The sequence below is a fragment of the Tachypleus tridentatus genome, chromosome 1 (assembly GCF_004210375.1).
Source record: "Tachypleus tridentatus isolate NWPU-2018 chromosome 1, ASM421037v1, whole genome shotgun sequence".
Classification (NCBI taxonomy): Eukaryota; Metazoa; Arthropoda; class Merostomata; order Xiphosura; family Limulidae; genus Tachypleus; species Tachypleus tridentatus.
The window spans coordinates 135659507-135680132 of NC_134825.1; the positions used below are offsets into that span (position 1 = coordinate 135659507).

The following is a 20626-nucleotide window of genomic DNA, read 5'->3' on the forward strand; positions in this document are numbered from 1 at the left end:
TTCTCTTGAACCTCGCAAATGAACATTAAAAAGGTAAATGTGTATGTTACATTTTGCATTTTTTCTACTATGTCACAAATTAGGTATTATCATCTACGTACAGTAAAATGAAATGTTTACAATTAACAAATGGATATATGTACATACCTTCCAACTCTTCACAGAAATCCATTAAAATAGTTTGTTTTTTTTAATGTGCAATTTAGTGTTTTGATCTTTTACTTATATTTTATTTATTTTTTCAAATTCGTAGTCTTTTATCATTTATGTTGATATATCAATGGATAATGGATATCCACAGGGATTTGTAAAGCAATTTCAGTCAACTCAACATCCCAAAGAGAGAGGCATTGCACAAACAGGATGATGCTTGTACATGCCATCTTGTTCAAAGACCTTTCACAATCCAGGTAAAAAATTAAACTCATAAAAAATATCATTAAACTTTTCAAATACAATTTTTAAAAACACATGTAATACATAATTAACTAAAATATAAGAACTAAATTAAATTTAATGTTTCTCTAACTACTGCATATTTAGGTAATAAATTACCCTAAGAGCTATAGTTGACCAAGCAGCCAACAATTTAACAGCAATTACATTTACTTAAATACAAAAACTGCACACCAATTTAAAATTAACCACTGGTGGAGTACAGTGTAAATAGATATCTTTCTAATCATTATATAAAGTGGTGTCAACTAACTACATGCAAATTATAGATTTCAAGGCAAAGTATATAAAAGGTAGATGTGGCACTCAAAGGTAGGAAAATTTATATCACTTTTCTAGACAACTCTGCCACAAACTTTATATCTCTTGTGTCAGTTACATGTACTTAGTGTATATTGAGAGCTTATATGATCCACTGCTGAAGTCGAGATTTTTCACAGCAAATAGATCAGCCAACACCAAATTTGATGTTTAAGAACTTCCAGACATTTCCTTTAAAACAAAGGAATTCAAACTTTAAAAAAATTCAAATTATACATTATAACTTCATTGAAATATAATGATTGTAAAGTGGTTTAACTTAATTTTTAATGTAATGCAGTACCAATGAGAAATAAGTTTAAAAATGACACTGGGAGCAATAAGGTTAAAAAGGTTTAATGTCATTTTTAAACCACAAATTAGAAAGGTGACAAGGTATCTGAAGAAATACTATAGTGTAAATAAATGAATTTCCTATCTTAAAGTGGACCTGACATTAGTTTATATTTCACCAGAGATTTCAAAAAAATCCATAAAGAAAGACAAACATTATAATCCCTGGTGTTAGGATCAGATATTTATTTTTATAGAAATGGAACAGAACTTAGAATATATTTGAAATAGAACTTCAGTTGTTAAAGGTGATAACTACAAGGTCCAACACTGAGATTCAAACTTAACTTGAGATGATGAAATTATTATGACAAGATCAAGAAAAATGAGATAGAAAATTTAAAGATTTGTAAGAAAGAGACAGACAAATAAAAGATAATCATGAAGAAACCAGGAGAAGATTAGTCAAAGACCATGAAGAAAGAATGAAAAATTACAGAAATCTGAGAGTGGTTAAAAGAAAAAAACCTATTATCTAACAATTATCTAACATTAAAATAAAGAATAAATATGATTAAAGACTAGATCCATGAAACTATAGGGGTATTTAGGGGGATTATAACAACAAATCTAAAGAAATGGAGAATGGAATCATAAAATTACAAAAGGACACCAGTGAAGCCAAAAGTGAAATAATGAAAGATATCAGCAAGATAGAAAACCTCAATGAATTAGAAAAAAAAACAAAAAACAACAACTTTGGTGACAGGCTAAAACATATGAGAAATAAATTAATAAATGCAAAGACTAAACCATCTCCACCTCTTTCTGTATTGGTTAAACACTTCCAACTGAAAACACCATCTACAACAAGATATAGCATAAGAGAACTTTAATGAATTACACATATTATGACACTACTATGACACCTGTTACTGGAGAACATTCCTGGACTACTCCAGCTATAATAATACCTAATGCATTTCCAGAGTTTAAATGGCCAATTCAACATCATCTAATACAGAAACAAATAAAATATGGTGACAAGGTACCATCGGAGTCACAGACTTGATTCGAAATTTTTAAGGCAAATGTTTTGAATAATGAATAACAAGCCATTTGACTGCCCATTTAAAATGATCAACTTTAACAACATTAAGTAATCTTCAAGTTGAGACTCATAACACACAACAAGAATTAGTAGCTATCTTGTTCAACAGGTTTAGAGAGTTGCCTCAAAAATGAAGTATCAAAAGCAAAGTTCTGGGATAAAGTATGAAGAAAAGATCAAACTTAATTATGTATACCTCTCCAAATCTTTTGGATGTTCAGCTTATCTTAATTGTTTTTTGTGGGATGATGGATATCTTAGTACATAACCAAGTTACAGATAATAAGTTTGAAGTGAATGCAAAATAAAAAATTCTATATATAGAAAAGAATGTAATATCATAGGCTACTTAATAAACTAAAATTTGGCTTTCTGTTTGTTATAAATAATATAGTATTAAACATCAGACAGAACTATTGGCAATTTGTGAAAGAGAGAATGTGACAAGTAGGCATGGCAAGGCAGTCTGATTTTCTAGGTTATGACTCCATAAATAAATATGATTAAAGGCTGTAATAATTATGCTTTGTCTGAGTAATATTTAAATTAAGTAATTTTTGTTAAAATCATACTTCTGTGAGGGATGGTGAATAAAGTAGAGAAAAGGGGAAATCTAGAGAGTTAAGTATCAATTCGTATACTACAGAAGATTGAGGATTTTAAAAAATATTCCTGATAAAATTAAGAAATTAAAACTTATACAATATCAAAATGTGATTCATTAGATGTAGTTCAATAATAAGTTTATTATGTACACCGATAATATAGTAGTTTAATTAGATTTTCAATAGAACTCTAAAAAAGTTGCAACATGCAGAAAAAAAGGAAAACCATTACAACCAACACTATAAATTCAACACTTGTGAATGCTCCATCTTTTGCAAGTGAAAAGTTCATTATTTGAAGAAAATTTCCAGTAAGTCCACAGTTTCACTGATGGAAAACCTTGCAATATGCTGAGTGACCAGTTATACAGCTACAACTGTTCATCCTAATTTGTTAATGAAAGATGGGAAGTTGCTTCCAGAGACGAAGAAAATGGATTGATGTGAAATCAGGGAGACAAAGTTTAATAAAAATTGAAGTTGGAAGTTACACTACCTGTAGGAAACTTCCCCATACCTCATGGATAACTGATATAAAGGAGGAGTGTACCTTTGGAACTTGCTTCACAGTTAGTGACCAGGAAATCCTTATGTGCTATAAGACAATTGATACACCAGAGGTTGAACTTGCATACAGGGATGGTAATAATTACACTACCAAGAACTTAAATATGAAAACAGAAATTAGCAATAATTCTTCATCCAGTGAGCGGGATATAATTTAACAAAAACTCTTCAGTATGTCGTGAGAAACTGATGGCTCAAAAACTTATGAACATGAATAAAAAATGTGGCTTTACACTGTAAAAAAATCAGCTGATTAAACTGGATTTCAAGAAGGTTACATGGTAGGGCTGAACAGTTCACATTATGAAAAAGGACATACTCCAAAATTAAGTAGGTGTTTGGTAAATAGGTAACCCATGCCATTGGCAATCTGCCATGATCATTTTTGGAAGTATGTGAATGAAAGACAGTCAATTATGTAACTTGAGAAAAAAATCACCTTAACCTGCTCAAAGTTTGTCAAGACTACTTCTAGAACACTGTTTCAATCGTGCAAAGAATAATCAAGAATATTTACACAACAGTATACAAATAACTAGAAAAAGTAACAACTATAAATCATTATAAAGTAATAAATAAATCACAAAAGAAAGTAACAGTCATAGAAGTATAAGTAGACATTTTTCTAAAGGCTCCATACAAGAAAAGAAACAAAACAGATCATTTTTCTCAACTTACAAATATCTAAACAGTAAAAATTAACTTTGTCCACATTGTTATACCAAATCTATTAATGTAAACTGGAAACTTGTTTAATTTACAACTGTTTAAAATACCAGGCAAGTCAATTTGGAAATTCTGTTATAAAATAACAAAAATAAATAAATACTCAAGCTTTTTTGTTTTTAGTTCTACACATTTATTCACATGCACGCTTTGTTTCAAGCAAATTTTCTAGCCTTTTAGATCACTTTCTTAAGTTAGGTATTTGGTGATAAGAGAAAGTCGTGACATCTTTATTAAACACAATTATGTTTAAAAGTATCACTCAGCCAAAAAGGAAGCAATCACAGCAGGAAGTTTAGAAGATGAATGATGCTTTTAACATGCAAAATTACATTCTGTCACTATACATTAAATAATTAATCCCTATGAATTTCTAAAACAAAATAACCAAACAGTTGCATTTGGGTTTCAGTTTTGTTTCAAAACATACCCAATGGTTGATCCATATTAAGAAGTTTTTGATGCAGTATGCTTGACGGCACAGTCTTCTCAATCAGCTCCTCAACATTCTGTAGAGGAAACAAACATGTACTTCAATCTAACATTAACTTTACAATTCATCAAAAAACCCAAACTTTTCATTGAATAGTAAGAGACCAACAACAACAGAAATGTATATTTAATAATATATAAAATGTCAAATATGAACAATGAAAAGACATCAATACAGTGTGGATGTGTATTATGATTTATATTACAGAAAATAGGCTTTATCTACACTATCTTTTATAACCACATGGATATAAATACTGAAGGAAGAATTACTTTTAAGTTTCACCATGAAATTTTAGAAGCTACTTTTCCTTAGCATAAATTTAATGGGTATATCAATAATTTCAAAGTTCTGTAATCTTTCTATTTTGATTTAAAAGTCATTGCATTTGTATGGTTTTCAATTATATTAAACTACACATAACATTCCATTTAAAATGTATGAAAGCTGTAAAACTTTAAAAGGACTTAAAAATAATAGATTTCCTGCACATATATATTTCTGTGTTACACAAAGATGTTTTTAAATAATAAAAAAATAGAAATACAATTTAACAAGTTATTTTCTAATTTACATTCTGTGAAGCAGTACCTACAAAATACCATCATTAAAAGTGTCCCAATAACATTTTTACATTACTAACTTTCAAGTTAAATAAACATGAAAAACATAAAGCAGCTGTTCTTTGTGTACATATACAATGTATAAAATGAGACTTGAAAAGTATGATAAACAACCCTTACAGCCAGCATCTTTGTGCATGTTGCACATACAGTGTATACATGTAGTAATTTGATTCTAGTCTCAAGTTTTTATATAACCTCTTTGTGCATGCTGTACATGCACTGTATACATGTAGCAATTTGATTCTAGTCTCAAGTTTTTATATAACCTCGTTGTAGTTTTAAAAAATATAAATCAAAATGAATTTAAGAAATTACTTTTATTGAAACATAACTATAAAACTAACTAAACCAACAATAGCATACACATCATCCTGAGATGAAGAAATTATATAATAATGCTTTTAAAAAAAACAAAGTTGCAGTGTACAACATTTAGGGGACACAGAAGGAAGACTTTCTTTCATGCATCAATATAAAGTACATTCTTAACTTTGATTTTACATATTTAATTTTCTTCTTAATGTTTCATATTATTATTATTAGGAATTCATTTGACACACAGTAATTTTCTGTATTCCAACTATTATACTGATATCTGATAATTATAAATTTTTCTATAAATCTAAATTCAAGTCATTTTTGATATTATTTCATCAATGCATTAAATGAAAATACTTGGATTTCACATGTTTCAGTTTTTTCATGCACCTACTGTTTGATATTTAACAAGCTCCTAGATTTTAGATCATTTAATCATTGTTCCTAGATCTGCATTTTAAGTGACATTCTTGAAGTCATTATTTATAAATTTCAAAAATAGAATGCTTTTTCACATTCAAAAATGAAAGAAGAATTTAACTGACAAAAATTTACACACTAAACACAACTTTTTAAATAATCATAATATTTGTTACCATGGAAGTTTTCCTTAATTTATTAACTGATTTGTCATAGAGTGCAGTTTGCTTCCAGCAGCTGAATGCAAGTTTGATGCATACACAAAAATAACTTGCATCATGAGGAAATACACCAAATGGCAATAGATTTAGTTGCACAAATATTCAACACTGGAAGAAAAATATTTCTTGGTATGCATAATATTTAATTTTATTTTAAAAATTACCCTGTGTTGTTTAATTCACTTATATAAGATTAACATTTCATGGTTTCCATAACTTTGAACATTCTACACCATTAACTTGTTAACTCTATAACACAGTATTATTGACACCAACCCCTGTAAGAAAAGTAAAAATTTAAATCCATTCCTTTATATTTCAGGAAATCATACTTTCTTAATCTCCTATAAGGTGCTGACATCCACTTCTGCTGATAGCAATTCATTCCATAATTTAATCACCCTATTAGAAAAATAAAAGCTGGCTTAAATTCAACCTAGCCTCTCTTTTCAAAATCTAAAAACACGTGTCCCATAACCTTCAGAATAGAGCACAAAAACGTCAGAGGTATTTATATCTTATTAATTCCCCAAATCTTGTAAACTTAAATAAGGCAACTTATTATCTTTCATTTCTCAAGAAACAATCAGTTAACAGGTTGTAATCCTGAAATCATGCTAATAGTCCCACCCAAAAAACCCTTTCAGTTAATCAATATTCTGTCTTAGGTTGCATCCAAAGTGTGCAAATTTTGAATGAGGCCTAACTGGTGGTTGGTATAAGAAGATAATTACCTATTATGTCTTAAAATCAGTTTGTGTAAAACTTCTGCCTACATTTCTATGGCAATACAACACTGACTTATTTAGTGATGCTATTCTCACTTCAGTAAGTTCCCATCATGATATTCTGATTAACCAGTTTAAACCATCCAAGCACTGTTTTGTTGCTAGTAATAGGGAAAAATAGATTTAGGGTTGTATTTGCATAAATATGAAATAAGTCTAAAGAGGTTATCATTTCAATGGACAGGTCCCTAGTTAGGCCTCATTTGAAGTCTTCTAATTAGTTCTGGGCTCTTTACCTCAGAAAAGACATTGGATTGTTGGAGATTGTTAAATAAAGGTAAAAGTTAATTTTTCTACACTGAAAATATTTCCAACTTCTCAATGATGCATCTCCAATAATAATTACCTCCTCTCACACTTACAGTTATTACTCAATTGCCAAAGTTTCTTCTTTTGCTCAGTGGTCAGATTTTTTCTTTATTACCTCAGTCTTTTTATTACCCTTGGTGATATTTGTCTTGTTACATTCTCCACCTACATTAATACTCCCCCTATAAAGCACCTCATTCAGATAATGTTATCACTTTTCCTTTTTTTAAAGACTGACCAAATTCCAGTCTTTAACATTGGCTTTTAATGGGAGGAAGCCCTTCCTCCCATTAAAAGCCAATGTTAAAGACTGGAAATGCATCAATTTGAAAAAAAAATGTTAACTTCCAAAACCTACTTAGCTCTGCTTATACTAGCAGCTATAATCCCACATTGATAAGACAAAGGGGCCAGTGAGAGCATTAACAATACAGAAATAATGCAGAGATCATTGGTGTATCAAGAGAAAACTAAGACCCAAATGGAGGGACTGCACTCCATCCAAACAGGTAGCTCTTCACCTGGAACTTAATTCACGTACTTTGGGCAGAATTTTACATGATATGTCATCACTATTGGCCAGTATCCAACCAGATAGTTGAGGTTTCACTACTTAAAGTTGTCCTTACATCCCATATTAGAGCAATCTGTATATATTACTCATTAATAGATCCCAATCTGTAGCTATACAGTGATGTGTTCTGAAGCACTGAAATCATGAAAAGAAGGTAGAAAAGTAAAATAGATAAACCTTCTCCTTAACCTAAGCCTGAAAGACAACACTCCAGGCTTGGAATGATGGGATCATGTATACCAAGCGAGCAATGCAAATTCCACTCACCTCCAGAATTACAAGAAGGACAGAGAACAAACTGTGCTCAACCAAGGAGCCAGGATAGGACTACTATGTATGTGGAATTACAAAAACACAACAAACTCTCTTTCATGAACAATGTACTAAACCAATATTTGTCAAAAAGAAGAGCCACATTCAATCCAACTAGATAGCTGAAGAAAATATCTGAACTAGTGCTATAGTGCTATGAGTAGGCTCCCATGCAAACTTGTGTTTCTCCTACAAACATCTGGGAAAAACATTTATGACTAAGAATGGAAGAATTAAATCTTACACTCTGGAAGAAATGCCTTTGTCCAAAAACCTAGCAACTGGATACTGGATGTGGTAAGGACCCCCTAGCACCACTAGTATACTCAGAGACCTGAGCTAAGGTACAGTGCAATATGTGAAAAAAAGTTCTCTAAATTTTAAAAACTAACCCTGATTCATCCAATCTAACAATTGGGAAGGATGCATAGCATGATAGTCTATAGATGGCAATCCATCATAATATGGTAATACCACTGGTTGGCCTCCAAGTCAGGGATTCCCAACCTTGACAGGGGGGGGTCGCAAAGCCTTGGCAGGGGAGTCGCTAAGCCGTGTTAGAAGTAGCTTGGGATAACATTAATTTTATTTCATCAATTACATTTTCAAGTTGCGAGTGCCAAAAGGTTGGGAACCCCTGCTCTAAGTGGTCTTATGAAGCACCTCATTTCTACAAAGTCTGTTGGCAACCTGTATAAAGTATATTAAATTGTGGTTGCTAATGCAAAACTGGTTTGATTAAAGCTGCATAAGCAACACTCACAATGCAGCAAGATCTTGTAAAACAATGTAAGGGACTCTGAAAGGTAGCAAAGAAAAATACTTGCCCCCCTCTATAATCCAATGAAAGTGTTGAAAATAGCTATGGGATGGCAAGACACTAAGATTAAAAAAAAACTGCTAGATAATGCAAGTAATGTGAGAAAAAAGTATGGAAAGGAGTCATACCTGACTGCAGAATATCCTCCAACAGAAAGGTTCAAATTGGGCTGCTAAGAATGAACAAATGTAAAAAATCTGATTAGATGTGACTTGTAAAAGATCCCTCACCTTCAAAGAAAACTCATAATAAAAAAATCATTAACTAACATCACTAAAAACATTAATGCAAGCAACAAAACCTTAAGACCCTCACTGAACATGACAACAATTGAAATCCGATAGGACACAGAGGTAAAAAATAGTGCCCTCAACAATCAATAAAAATAATTTATCCTCTTTCCTGTTTAACTGAGAATGAAAGTATAATGAGAAAGCAACTTCTACACAAACCTCTTTGACTGGCAATATCTGTAGTTCAGCAGCAACATAAAACAAACTTTCAGGTAAAATGTAATACCTGGTAAAGAGAATCAGGTTACAAACAGGTGTTGAGAAAGGGCATATAATATAACCTTAGTATAACAGTAAGCTAACTGAAATGGTTGTTTGGAACCAAGGACACAAAGCAACTTGAGGAATTTGGAGTGTACTGGGGACTCAAAAAGTATTTTGTCACACATACTGAGCAGTTGTCAATAAGACTGCCTTATACAGGGCAATTGTGGAAGATACAGAAACCCTTGTTAAATAGGTAAGTATAAAACAAGTTATGCTTAGCACTTCTGATGATTGTAGTGAGTTAATCCCCTTTCATTATATGATTGCCAATATCCATTTCATTTCTACTGATAAAATGTTCATTGCAAGACAAAGCAAAGAGTGAGAAAGATACATGGCAACCTTCAAAATGAAAATCAAAGGCTGTGCAAAAGACAACATAACCTCTATGCCTTAAGGTTCAGCTTCTGGATAGTGGGGTGTGACATGTCAGATCATGGCTGCCTCCACAGAGATGGCTAAAAAAAAAGAAATGGAAAAGATGAAAATTCCAAAAGGTGCTGTAATAACAAAAACCAGAGTGTAGCTGCAAATATGGTGCTACAACAGGACCCAACAATTGATTGGAACAAACCACATTATTACCCTATATAACATAGGAATTGGAGGAAAGGACTGGAGTTGTAACCCCAATCTGTCTTGATGGAATGCATCTCTTACCAAAGTCCAAAGGTGAGGTATTAGAGACCAAAATGCCAGTAGATGGGTGTCGCAGTCCACAAATCATTGTTGCTAGATGAGAGTTAATCCAAAAGTCTTGCGATGTAGAATCTATTCTATTTTCAAAGTTAAATTTTATATCTTATCTGATATTTTCTCTATCATAACTCTAAACAAAGTTGGTAAATTTCATTGATCTCATAACCATAAAAAGAAAGCCAAAATTACCTTTTTTTTATCTTTATAGACTAACTTCAAACTGAAAACATTTTATTTTAAGCAGCTTTGAACTCATAACTATATATGCTTACTTGTGCTTACATTTTATTGTTTTATTGCCCTTTGAACAATATCTACTATTCATATCATAACAATTAGTAAATCACTTGCAGAACTTGCAGGTCCAGAATTCCCTCACCCATGAGTTACTTTGAGCTACTCATGATCGTGCTCATAAAATTATCATATTATTTAACTACTCTAACCTAATGAAACTAAAGAGTTTCTTTTTTTGATATTTCAGTTACTTTTATAAATATTGAATAAAAATACACATGAAAAACAAAAAAATATTTACCTGGATCTCCCTTTTTCTGCTGTTGACTATTGATGACACTTGACTTTTTTTTAAACTAATGGTAACATTGTACCAAATAATTTTTATCAAATTAAATAATAAACAAAATATTATAGAATAACAACAAAAAAAAGCAGATTGTGTCCTTTAACTATTGCAATATTCAGACTTTCTAACTATGTGACAAGAATTGTAAATTTTTTAGCTAGTCAGGGTGTTTCCCATGAGAACAAAGCTTGAACTGAAAAAGAAATTACAATTTTTCTATATAGAAAACAGTTTAATACAGTATGTTACTTGACATATTTATCAAAACTTGGGTTTTCTATCAGTTATGAATAATACAGTATCAAACATAACAGAAAACTACTGATCAACTCCCGAAAGAGAGGATAAGACAGATAGGTACGGGGAGAGGCCTCTGATTTTCCATTGGATGGCCCTATAATCAAGCAGAATTGAAGGCTGTATAATTTATGGTATGCCTGAGCAATGACAGTAGTATAATGAGTAATTTATGTTAAATTTGGGTTTTATAACAAAGCAACTAGGCTACCTGCATCAAACATACGGTAAAAAGTTAAAATTAAAGAAAAAATTAGTAAAATTCATAAAAGAAAGTTTAGGTAAAACAAAACAGTTTAATTTTTAAATTAAAAAAACAAACTTAAATAGCATTAAAACAAATTTGTGTAGCTAGTCTACAGAGGTAAAATGTAATACAGGCCAGTAATACAAGTTCTAAAGGATTTTCTGTAGCATAATTGTAATTATAACTCACCAAGAAGACTAATAGGTAAGTTCAAAAACAACCATTAATCACTTGAAGTTGGCCTTTTGAGTCCTGGTTCAAAGTTATTTGATGTTATGGCCATTTTCAGAAAGTAAAGTAATAAAAGTTTTAAAATACTTGTAGCAAAATTTTAACTCACCAGGATGACTAATGGGTAGTTCAAACAACAGCATTAGTCACCTGAAGTTAGTTTTCCAGTCCTGATATAAAGTTATTTGACATTACAAGCATTTTTTCATTTCAAATCAAACTAGATGCACTTTGATTCTTAAAAGGGAATCACATTAAAAAAGGTCTAATGTATAAATTAAAAAACTTAGATACAGCATTAAAAAGATTAATGGCCTTTAAAAAACTAATGACATTTCTAAGGTTAACAGTGTCACCATCGCCAATAACAGTCTAATGTTACTGATAAACCTTGGTACAGAACATGTTTAAAATAGTGCCATTACAACAGCAAAACAGTAAAATGTGGCTTATCATGACCTGAGTATTACACAGACAACACATTGGTGCATCAATCCCAGATAAAAGAAAATGATGAGCTAAAAAACTGTAACCAATGCGTAGTCTCATTAGAACAACTTCCTCTTTCCGATCCTTACGGAAACAAGATGCCCAAAGTCCAATCGAGGGGTTTATTTGAAAAAGCTTGTTTTCACGTTGCTCACTCCAAGTCAACTGCCAACTGGCACTGAGCCAATCCTTGAATACAGAACCATAGTCTATGTGTAAAACAGGTACAGCAGTGAATGTGCCAGAGCAGATGGATTTAGCTGTGGTGTCGACAAGCTCGTTTCCTCGAATACCAACGTGGCCCAGTATCCAGAAAAACTGGATAAAAGTAGATGTTAAAGAGGACTGGGCCACTCAGTTTTGAATATCAGCAAGAACAGGGTGTGAAATAACATGAAGTGATTCCAGGGCCAGAAGAGAACTAAGTGAGTCAGTATAAATAGTGCAATTTGAATACAAATGGAAAACAAATTGGAGGGAATCAGGATGTGAATGTAGGACATACTGAATGAAAGAGCTAAAAGGAATGAAACAAAGGGAGAGAAAATGAGGAAGGAAAAAAAATTTCCAGCAATGTGAAAATAGAAAGGTATTGTATAAAATTGCCCAATATTCAGCAGTGGTAGGCACAGAAGAACCATTTTCAAACAGCCAGATAAAAAATAGCAACATATGAGGAACACTAGGACAGAAGGTAACAAGATGAAATTAACCCCTTTTGCAACCGGTCACATGTGAAAGACCATGTCATCAAATTTGTTGATATGTATGCAAATTTTTATTGAATTACTATTTTATGAATTTACGTCAATAAGTTAAGAATCAAACTGTAGATTATAATATAAACCTTAATGTTATATACAAGTTAATTTCTTAATTTAAAAGTTAGTAATAAAAAAACACACCTAAATATAGATTTTAGCAAGTCATATGGTAAGTTGAAAGTAACACTGTTTAAAATAAGATGATTATGAACCCAAAATATTAATTCTGTAATTTCATACAAATTAGGAGCTCAAATTACCAACACTAACAAGTTAGAATATAAAATAAGAACCTTTTATCTTTTGATTTTGCTGAGATGTGGCTTATGTACTGAATCAAACATGGTGGTCCTGTTCAACTCTTTTTTTGAAACAGTACCTTACACACTCTTAATACAGTATGTGGCATGTGAATAACCAACTGACAGATTAGAATGTCCCCTTTGTGGTTTTATCAGCCATTTTAATATGTGAAAAGATTACCACAATCTTTTAAACCAAGATTTCATGAAAATAGCTTGTGTCTTTAGGCTGCTCAAAGTTTCACATTTTTAAAAATCTAAATACATCTTAGTTACTAAACTTAATAAATTGTAGTGGAATTCTATAGTATCAGTATTGTTGTGATTTTTGATTATTGAACTATATATGTAAAGACCTTTAAAAACTTTTGTTTGATATCCTTCATGTCTGAAATTTTAAAAGGCTCAGCATGCTATGTCCAGCAAAAACTGAGTTCAAAGATCCTAGCAAGTGATGATAATTTGCTTTACTTCTAGATTTATTGTCCTATATTTTGAGGAGAAATATGTTTTATAATTTATTTCTAATTAGTAGTAATCTATATACATATATAATGTATAACAACTGAAACGTGACCGATTATTAAAAAATACTGGTCTACTAAAACAGCCAAGATAGGGATGACTAAAGGTCAGTTTTATATTATTGGATACGTAACATAGTCCTACCAAAAATATGTTTGAAATGTATTTAGGAGATTTTAAAGATTGCACAAATAATATTTGAAATTTTTGGGAGGAAGAATAGTTTTGTTTTAATCATAACATGAAATCACTTTGCACTCAGACTAATAATGAAACAGACTCAATATCTTCACAAAAATCGTTATTAAAAATATTTCATTAAAAATGTGATTTTTTTTTTATTTACAAATTTATAGTAAAAATGCTTAATGGATATAAACCTGTAGATCAACTTGTGCATATTATACTAAACCTGCAGCAAAAGAGCAACATGCATCCATACACAAGAAATCCCAATAACAAATGATCCAAGTTTGTAAGGAAAAAGGCAAGGAAGACACAATCACCAACAGGGAATATGTGACAGAACGAGTAACTTCTGAAAATCATCAGGGAAAGGGTAGATAGCCACAAATACAAGGTAGATGCAGCAGAGTTAACACAGAGTGCTGCGAGAAAAACTAAGTCTAAGAAAATCTCACAGTGGTATCAGGGACAAATCCTCATACCCGATTCCAGAAGACCCTAATGATGAAATGTTAATGTTTAGGAATCCAAGGTGTGGAGAAGGGCAACAGCATACCAGCCTCAGAATTTAATTTAGTTGTGTTGTTAACTAATCAGCATGTAAAATGATATCTGGAGAGGGGAGGAACCTAGGTAATTCAAAGAAGAGATGGACTCAGGCTATCCAAATCCCATCATTCCTTCCATGTTCACCATGAAAAATGATATTTATGTGGTCAGGTATAAGGAAATACTGCAGGCCATATAATGGACCTAAACTTGAAACACATGAAAACTAAAACCTCTGTAACAGAAAATGTGGAGCCTGATTTATGTATTGCACATGTCTTTGCTCTACTAAACAGACATGAACTACAAGAAGAGAACACAATGTTGTGATGTGTTCTCCTTAAATGAGCAGTTGCCAACTGCAGGAAGTAAGCACAGAGTCTGAGAAACTGCAGATTAAGTTGTAGATGTTAGAAACTGAAAATTATAATTAATAACTCAATCTGAAATGAAGAATGGTCTTCACAGTATAGAGGATATCAGCTACACCAGGGTGGTATGTTGCATTCTTGTTAGTGGGGGGATTCTAGCATGATTATTTGAATGCTACAGTGAAGTTGTATCATGTGTAAACACATCAGGGTAGGTGGAAATACCAAAGTTAGTGGTAAGCAAAAACTGCACCTACAGAGGGCAGCACTAGACAATAAAAGCTATTATGTAAGAAAAGGTATATGTGAATACTCTGCTCTATTGTTCTAATTGCTCTCTCTGTAATAACAGAGCAAAGGATATCAAGTAAATCCAGTGTTGATCATTATGCATCACCAAGTAGATAGAACATTAGTATATCTCAAAATGACTGGTATTAATACGTTTACTGATAAGAAGAAACAACATTTCGAACTTCCTAGGTCATCTTCAGGTTAAGTCCAACCAGTCTCTTTATAAGTAGAGTCTTTATCCTAGAGAGTAAATTTGTCATGTTAACTTCCTAGAACCTTGGGACTGAGAAAGTAAGAATTCTCCCATGCTTCACTAGAGCAATGAGGGTATGGAAGGAATTCATATAGAAGAAGAATGCCAGTGTGCACTTGGACCATATTCATTGGCTGCAATCTTCTGAAATTGCATCCCCACCAAATACAAAGCAATGGGTTACCATAATTAAAAGATGGCAAGCAAAATCAGATGTAGTTGGTTGGCATTTATTGGTGCAAAGCAACCAGGCTATATGCAACAAACAACCGGTAAAAAGTATAAAATTATTATAAAAGGTAAAAAAAAAAAAAAGTTAAAATAATGTCCAAAATTTGAATAAAAGATAAACAAAATTGGAAAGGCCAATGGCCTGTAAACAGCTAAAAGCACAAAAAATTGGTCAGTATCACTATTGCCAATGACACTGTCTTATATTAGGAGTAAACCCATAGAAGAGACATGTCAAAAATTATTGTAATAACACAAAAGTAAAACATTGGCTATTGTGGCTTGGGCCACAAATCAATGGATCAGTCTCAGATAAAAGAAAGTAACGAGTTAAAAAACTGTGGCTAATGCATAGCCTAGTTACAACAAATTCCTCCTTCTGATCCTTATGGAAACAACATGGCCAAACAACAACAGAAGATTTGATCTGTAAAAGCTTCTTACAGTGTTGCTTACTCTAAGTTGACCGTCAGTAGACACAAAACCAAGCATTCAATACAGGACTGTAGTCCACATACCTAGCTGCAGTGTAAACAAACTTGTTCCTGTGGATACTTACATGGGTAAAAAAACTAGGTTGAAATAGAAAACAAAGGGAAATGGGTCAGTTATTTTAGAATAGGGTGAGAACTTATGCTAAGTGATTCCAGGGCCAATATAGAGATAAGAGAGTCAGTGTAAATGGTACAGTAGCTGTACTGCATAGCTTCTATGTGATCCATGGCAAGAGAAATGGCATACAACTCAGTAGTATACACAGAAATTGTAGAGGGGATTCTGCAAGCAAAAACTAAGCCACAACAAACCATGACAAATCCCACAAAGTAACCTGATTTTGAATCATCCATACAAATGTAAATGGATGAATGGTTTGAAAGATATATAGTAAAGATAAGAAGTTACTTTCAAATAAGAGGCCTGCCTTCCTGAGATGACTCAAAGAAGGATCACAGGTGAGGATGGTAATAAGCCATCATGGGATGGGCTGATCAGTAAAGACAGCAACATCATCCAATGACACACCCAACTCAACCAGATGCACTGGAATATGAAGGATAAAGAGGAGAATGGCAAACCATCTATTCCAAAAAAAATACAGTCCACTAAGGAAAAGCAACACAACTCCAGGTGGAATGTTGTGGCAAAGAACATAGTATAATGGCTTACTGCAAAGAAGTTGCAAATGGTGGAGGTGAAGAGGAGATTTGTGGGACTCACTGTTCAAACTCTGCACTGAAGAGGGTTCAGCATCCTCAATGCCAAGCTCCTGGCAAAACTATAGACAAGAAACCCACAATTCAGTTTGGAACAAATTACAGTATGATAGATTGTAAATGAAGAACAGTGATTCACTCCCAAAGAGGTGGAGAATGTTTAGTGATTTTGTACACTTGACATATAGCTGTTTGAAGTGAGGAAAGAAAGATAGCTTACAGACAAAGATAAGCCCAAGAAATTTACTTCAGTGATTACAGGAAGAACAACATCACTGAGAAAGAGCTTGGATCAGAATGTAAAAGTGCATATAAATAGATTTTGGAGTAGGAAAAAGTAAAAATGTTTCCTATGGTCCACTTAAAAAGCAATTGAGGACAGTCTCAATAAACCTCATGTTTGAAGACCCAAAAGAGATGTAGATGCCATCAACACAGAGCCCATATGCAACAGTAGGAGAAAGTTAAGTAGTGATAGCATTAACTTGGATTTCCTCAAGACTGTATTACCACAGTTCTCAGTATCAAAGCTCCTGTGGAAAAGAATGGGAAAGTGTTGAATCTGCATGAACTTGGAATCGGCTGCCCAGTAAAAAGTTCTGGATGAAAATGACCATGTAACCCACAGTACGAGAGGTCTTGCACAGTGCTACACCTACACTGTCGTAAGCCTTCTCAAGGTCAAAGAACATGGAAACAAAAGGTTTCCTCTTGAGGAAGGCTTTCCTGATCGATGTTTCTAGTCAAATTGGCATTCCACAGTAGAATGCTGATGACATAACCCACAATGGGTGGGTAAGAGGACACTGTTTGGTTCAAGAAACCAAACAATACAAGCATTAACCATCATTTATAAGACCTTACAGTGACAACTAGTCAAAACTATTGGACGATAGAAGGAATTTTGGAACAACAGCCCAGCACGAAGTATCAGGAAAACATTATCCAGCCACATCTAGATAAAATTACTAAACAATAGCAGGATAGGCAGAAGAAAATCAAGAAAATCTCATCAAGGTACTGTGAGATTAAAGAAGAGCAAGCCTGAGTTAAAATCAGGGTAAAGGGGCAATTATAGTCCTGGAGACAAGTGGTCTGAAAGAAAAGGGGTGATTACTCTGCCCTTGACTTGATGGCCAAGAGGGTGGGGACAGTAGCAACAAAATCTTGTTCCACGTGGTTTTGACACTGATGGTAGAAAAGATGCTAGTTGCAAACTTAATCCAAGATTATATTTGGCTTTGATGTCAAACATACTTTGCACAGGATTGTTGGAAAGCAATGTGGATCAAAAGAATGGTTTATCTACAAAAGGTGCCCCAGGCCCATTTTTGAGCCTTTCTTTCCTCCTGGCAAGCAAAACTCCAAACGATGGACAAGGATAACATGGAAAACATGTTGAAGCCTTAGGAATAGACTGAGCAGCTGCCTGGAGGATACAGTCAGTCCCTGCTATCACACAGTCATTTATTGATGATGGAAAGATGACAGCAGTATCAAGTTCCGAGAAAATGGTGAATAAGAGCCAACTGGCTTGGTGTAACTTATACCAAGGCACACAGGTTGGATGACACCAACTACAGTCAATCTCCTTCAAATGACAAGAAAATGATCACTTCCCTGTGGGTCACTGTCAAACCTCCAAGAAAAGCAATAGAAAATGAAGGGTGAGCAGTCAGAAGGATCCACAGCAGTAAAAGACTGACGAGATACACAAACATAAGTATAAGAACCCTTAATGAAAAGCAAAAGATTGTGATCCAAGAGCAGGTATTTTATGGAACAACTTCTAGCATCAATATCAGCACCACCACCATAGGGGATTGTGTCTATTACAATCTCTTGAGATTAATAATGGAGACAGCAAATTATTAATGAGAGCATCAAGGTCTGATTGATCATATGTCTCTTCAGGATAAAAGTGATGGTTCTTAGCCTAATTAAGAAATTCCATGGTGAGAAATTATGGGTATTAAAAACAGACAACTTCCTAGAGGTTGATGTTAGAGACAACTATAGGAGTTCCTAGAATAACCCAACAATTGCAATCAAAGAAGGTGGCAAGCCCAATAAGCTGCAGACATCTCCAAAATGATATGTATGTACTGCTCCTCTGGAATCCTGAGAGTGGTGGTATCAAGAAGTGTCCCCAATTAAACAAATGTCACAAGTGTTGAAATGGAAGTTGGTTTGAAAATGAGTAAAATACCCAAGATGGCATGAGAATAAATAAGCCACCATAAAAGAGAGATGCAAGCACAGATAAGGGATTACAGAACATATTCCACAGATCCCCCAGATCTCACTAAGTGGAATGTATGTGTGAACTAGTAATGGAGGTAAATTTCCCAAAAAAGCAAGAGTTCATTAAAGCAAGAAAACCTCTCACGTAGGAAGAAGATAGAGAAGAGCCTTTGATATCAACTTATCCATACCTTATCTTCGAAACTTAAGGTTAATCTTGCCTTAAACAAGAATTGAGGAAAACTCTTAAGCAGACATGAAAGTGAGTGGGAATGAAAACAAACTTGGAAAATTTGACCAGTTAGGCCATGCAAAATGCCTCCTAAAGAAGAAGACCAAAAACAGTAATCACCAAGCTTTGTTGAGAAGAGGCCAAGAGAAACCAATCATACATATAATAATGGAAATGAAGACCATTGCTCATGACTATTGATCACATAAAAGTAGTCACACAGATAAGAAAAGCATTGATGAACAAAAAGTTAGAAGAGAAAGCATCAGCATGGGCATGAATGTCAAGGAATGGGGGAAAGAACATGTAAGAATGTGGAGGCTCATGCAGTAAAAGAAGATGAAAGTTTTCATGATTTTCTTGTGACAGAATGCAACACACATGATTTATGAGTGTAGCATATACAGGAGTAGGTGTACAAGTTTCATAACAGAGAGAAGAACCAGAAGTAAATGCTGTGGATAGAAAAAAGCTGTCAAAATCATTAATGGACAAGGTGCATTGTAACAGAAAAATAAGGGCTCCAAAGTGGAGAAGCAGTCAGAAGGGAACCAACAACTTGATGGACTATAGCAGTGACATTATCAGAAAATAATGTGGCTCCAGATTTCACTGAGAGATACGAAGACAACACAAAGAGAAACATCTGAGCCTCAGAATCTACAAGCAATGTTGAGTAGAAAATTTACATTAAAATCAGCAACCAACTAGCACATTTTTTGCTGTTTTATCTATTTATAGTAGTAGAAACAGGAAACATGGTAGCTATTGAAAAAAATACAATTACAATCAGGTTGGTAGAATGAAAATGCTACAAGAACATAAGTAATATGACACCAAATAAAGAGAAGCAGTTTATCAAATTTATCGGAAACAAAACAAACAAACAAAAAAAACCATGAAAACATGCATCTAAACTGAGCCTGCCTAAAATTTCAAGGATCATTTCACATAGAGGTTGACTCATTACTGGTGGAAGACTACAGCATTGTAATGATTTCATTACGGCCTAACATAGTACATGTGTATGTGTTGTTTCTTGCTTCTATGAATGACATAGCTATTACCTCATGCACATGTATATGTGTTGGAGTTTGTTCAAGGCATATGGAATGCACTGGGAATTACACAGCAGTTGAGCATCAGGTAATAGCTATTAGTCATTCATAGAAGTAAGAAACAACACTGAACATTTTAAATACCACATATGACAGATTTCACATTATATGAACTCAAGTTTATACTAAAGACAAATTTTCAGTGAAAGAACACAATGCAAATAATACAAATTCATCACAAAAAATTCTTAGGTAATTAAAAGAATGTGATAAGCATGACAAAACTCATCACACACAAAAATGTACATGCAAGACATTTAATAAACATCATTGAAATCAAACTTTCACATCTAT

The 20626-nt window shown here is 33.2% G+C and overlaps 1 protein-coding gene across 3 annotated transcripts in view; it reads right to left on the reverse strand.

Annotated features, from left to right (window-relative positions):
* LOC143224981 (glycine dehydrogenase (decarboxylating), mitochondrial) overlaps window positions 1-20626 on the reverse strand; it is a 156872-nt gene that overhangs the window by 126107 nt on the left and 10139 nt on the right. For 2 of the 3 annotated variants that reach the window (XR_013013559.1, XM_076453566.1), the window contains exon 2: window positions 4490-4568. Coding sequence is in view for 2 of the 3 variants with exons in the window: in XM_076453566.1 (XP_076309681.1) it covers window positions 4490-4568 (79 nt within the window). In the remaining variant the exon portion in view is untranslated. Of the gene's footprint in view, window positions 1-4489; window positions 4569-9068; window positions 9113-20626 lie in introns of all 3 variants that reach the window. The other variant, XM_076453579.1, reaches the window with a different exon arrangement.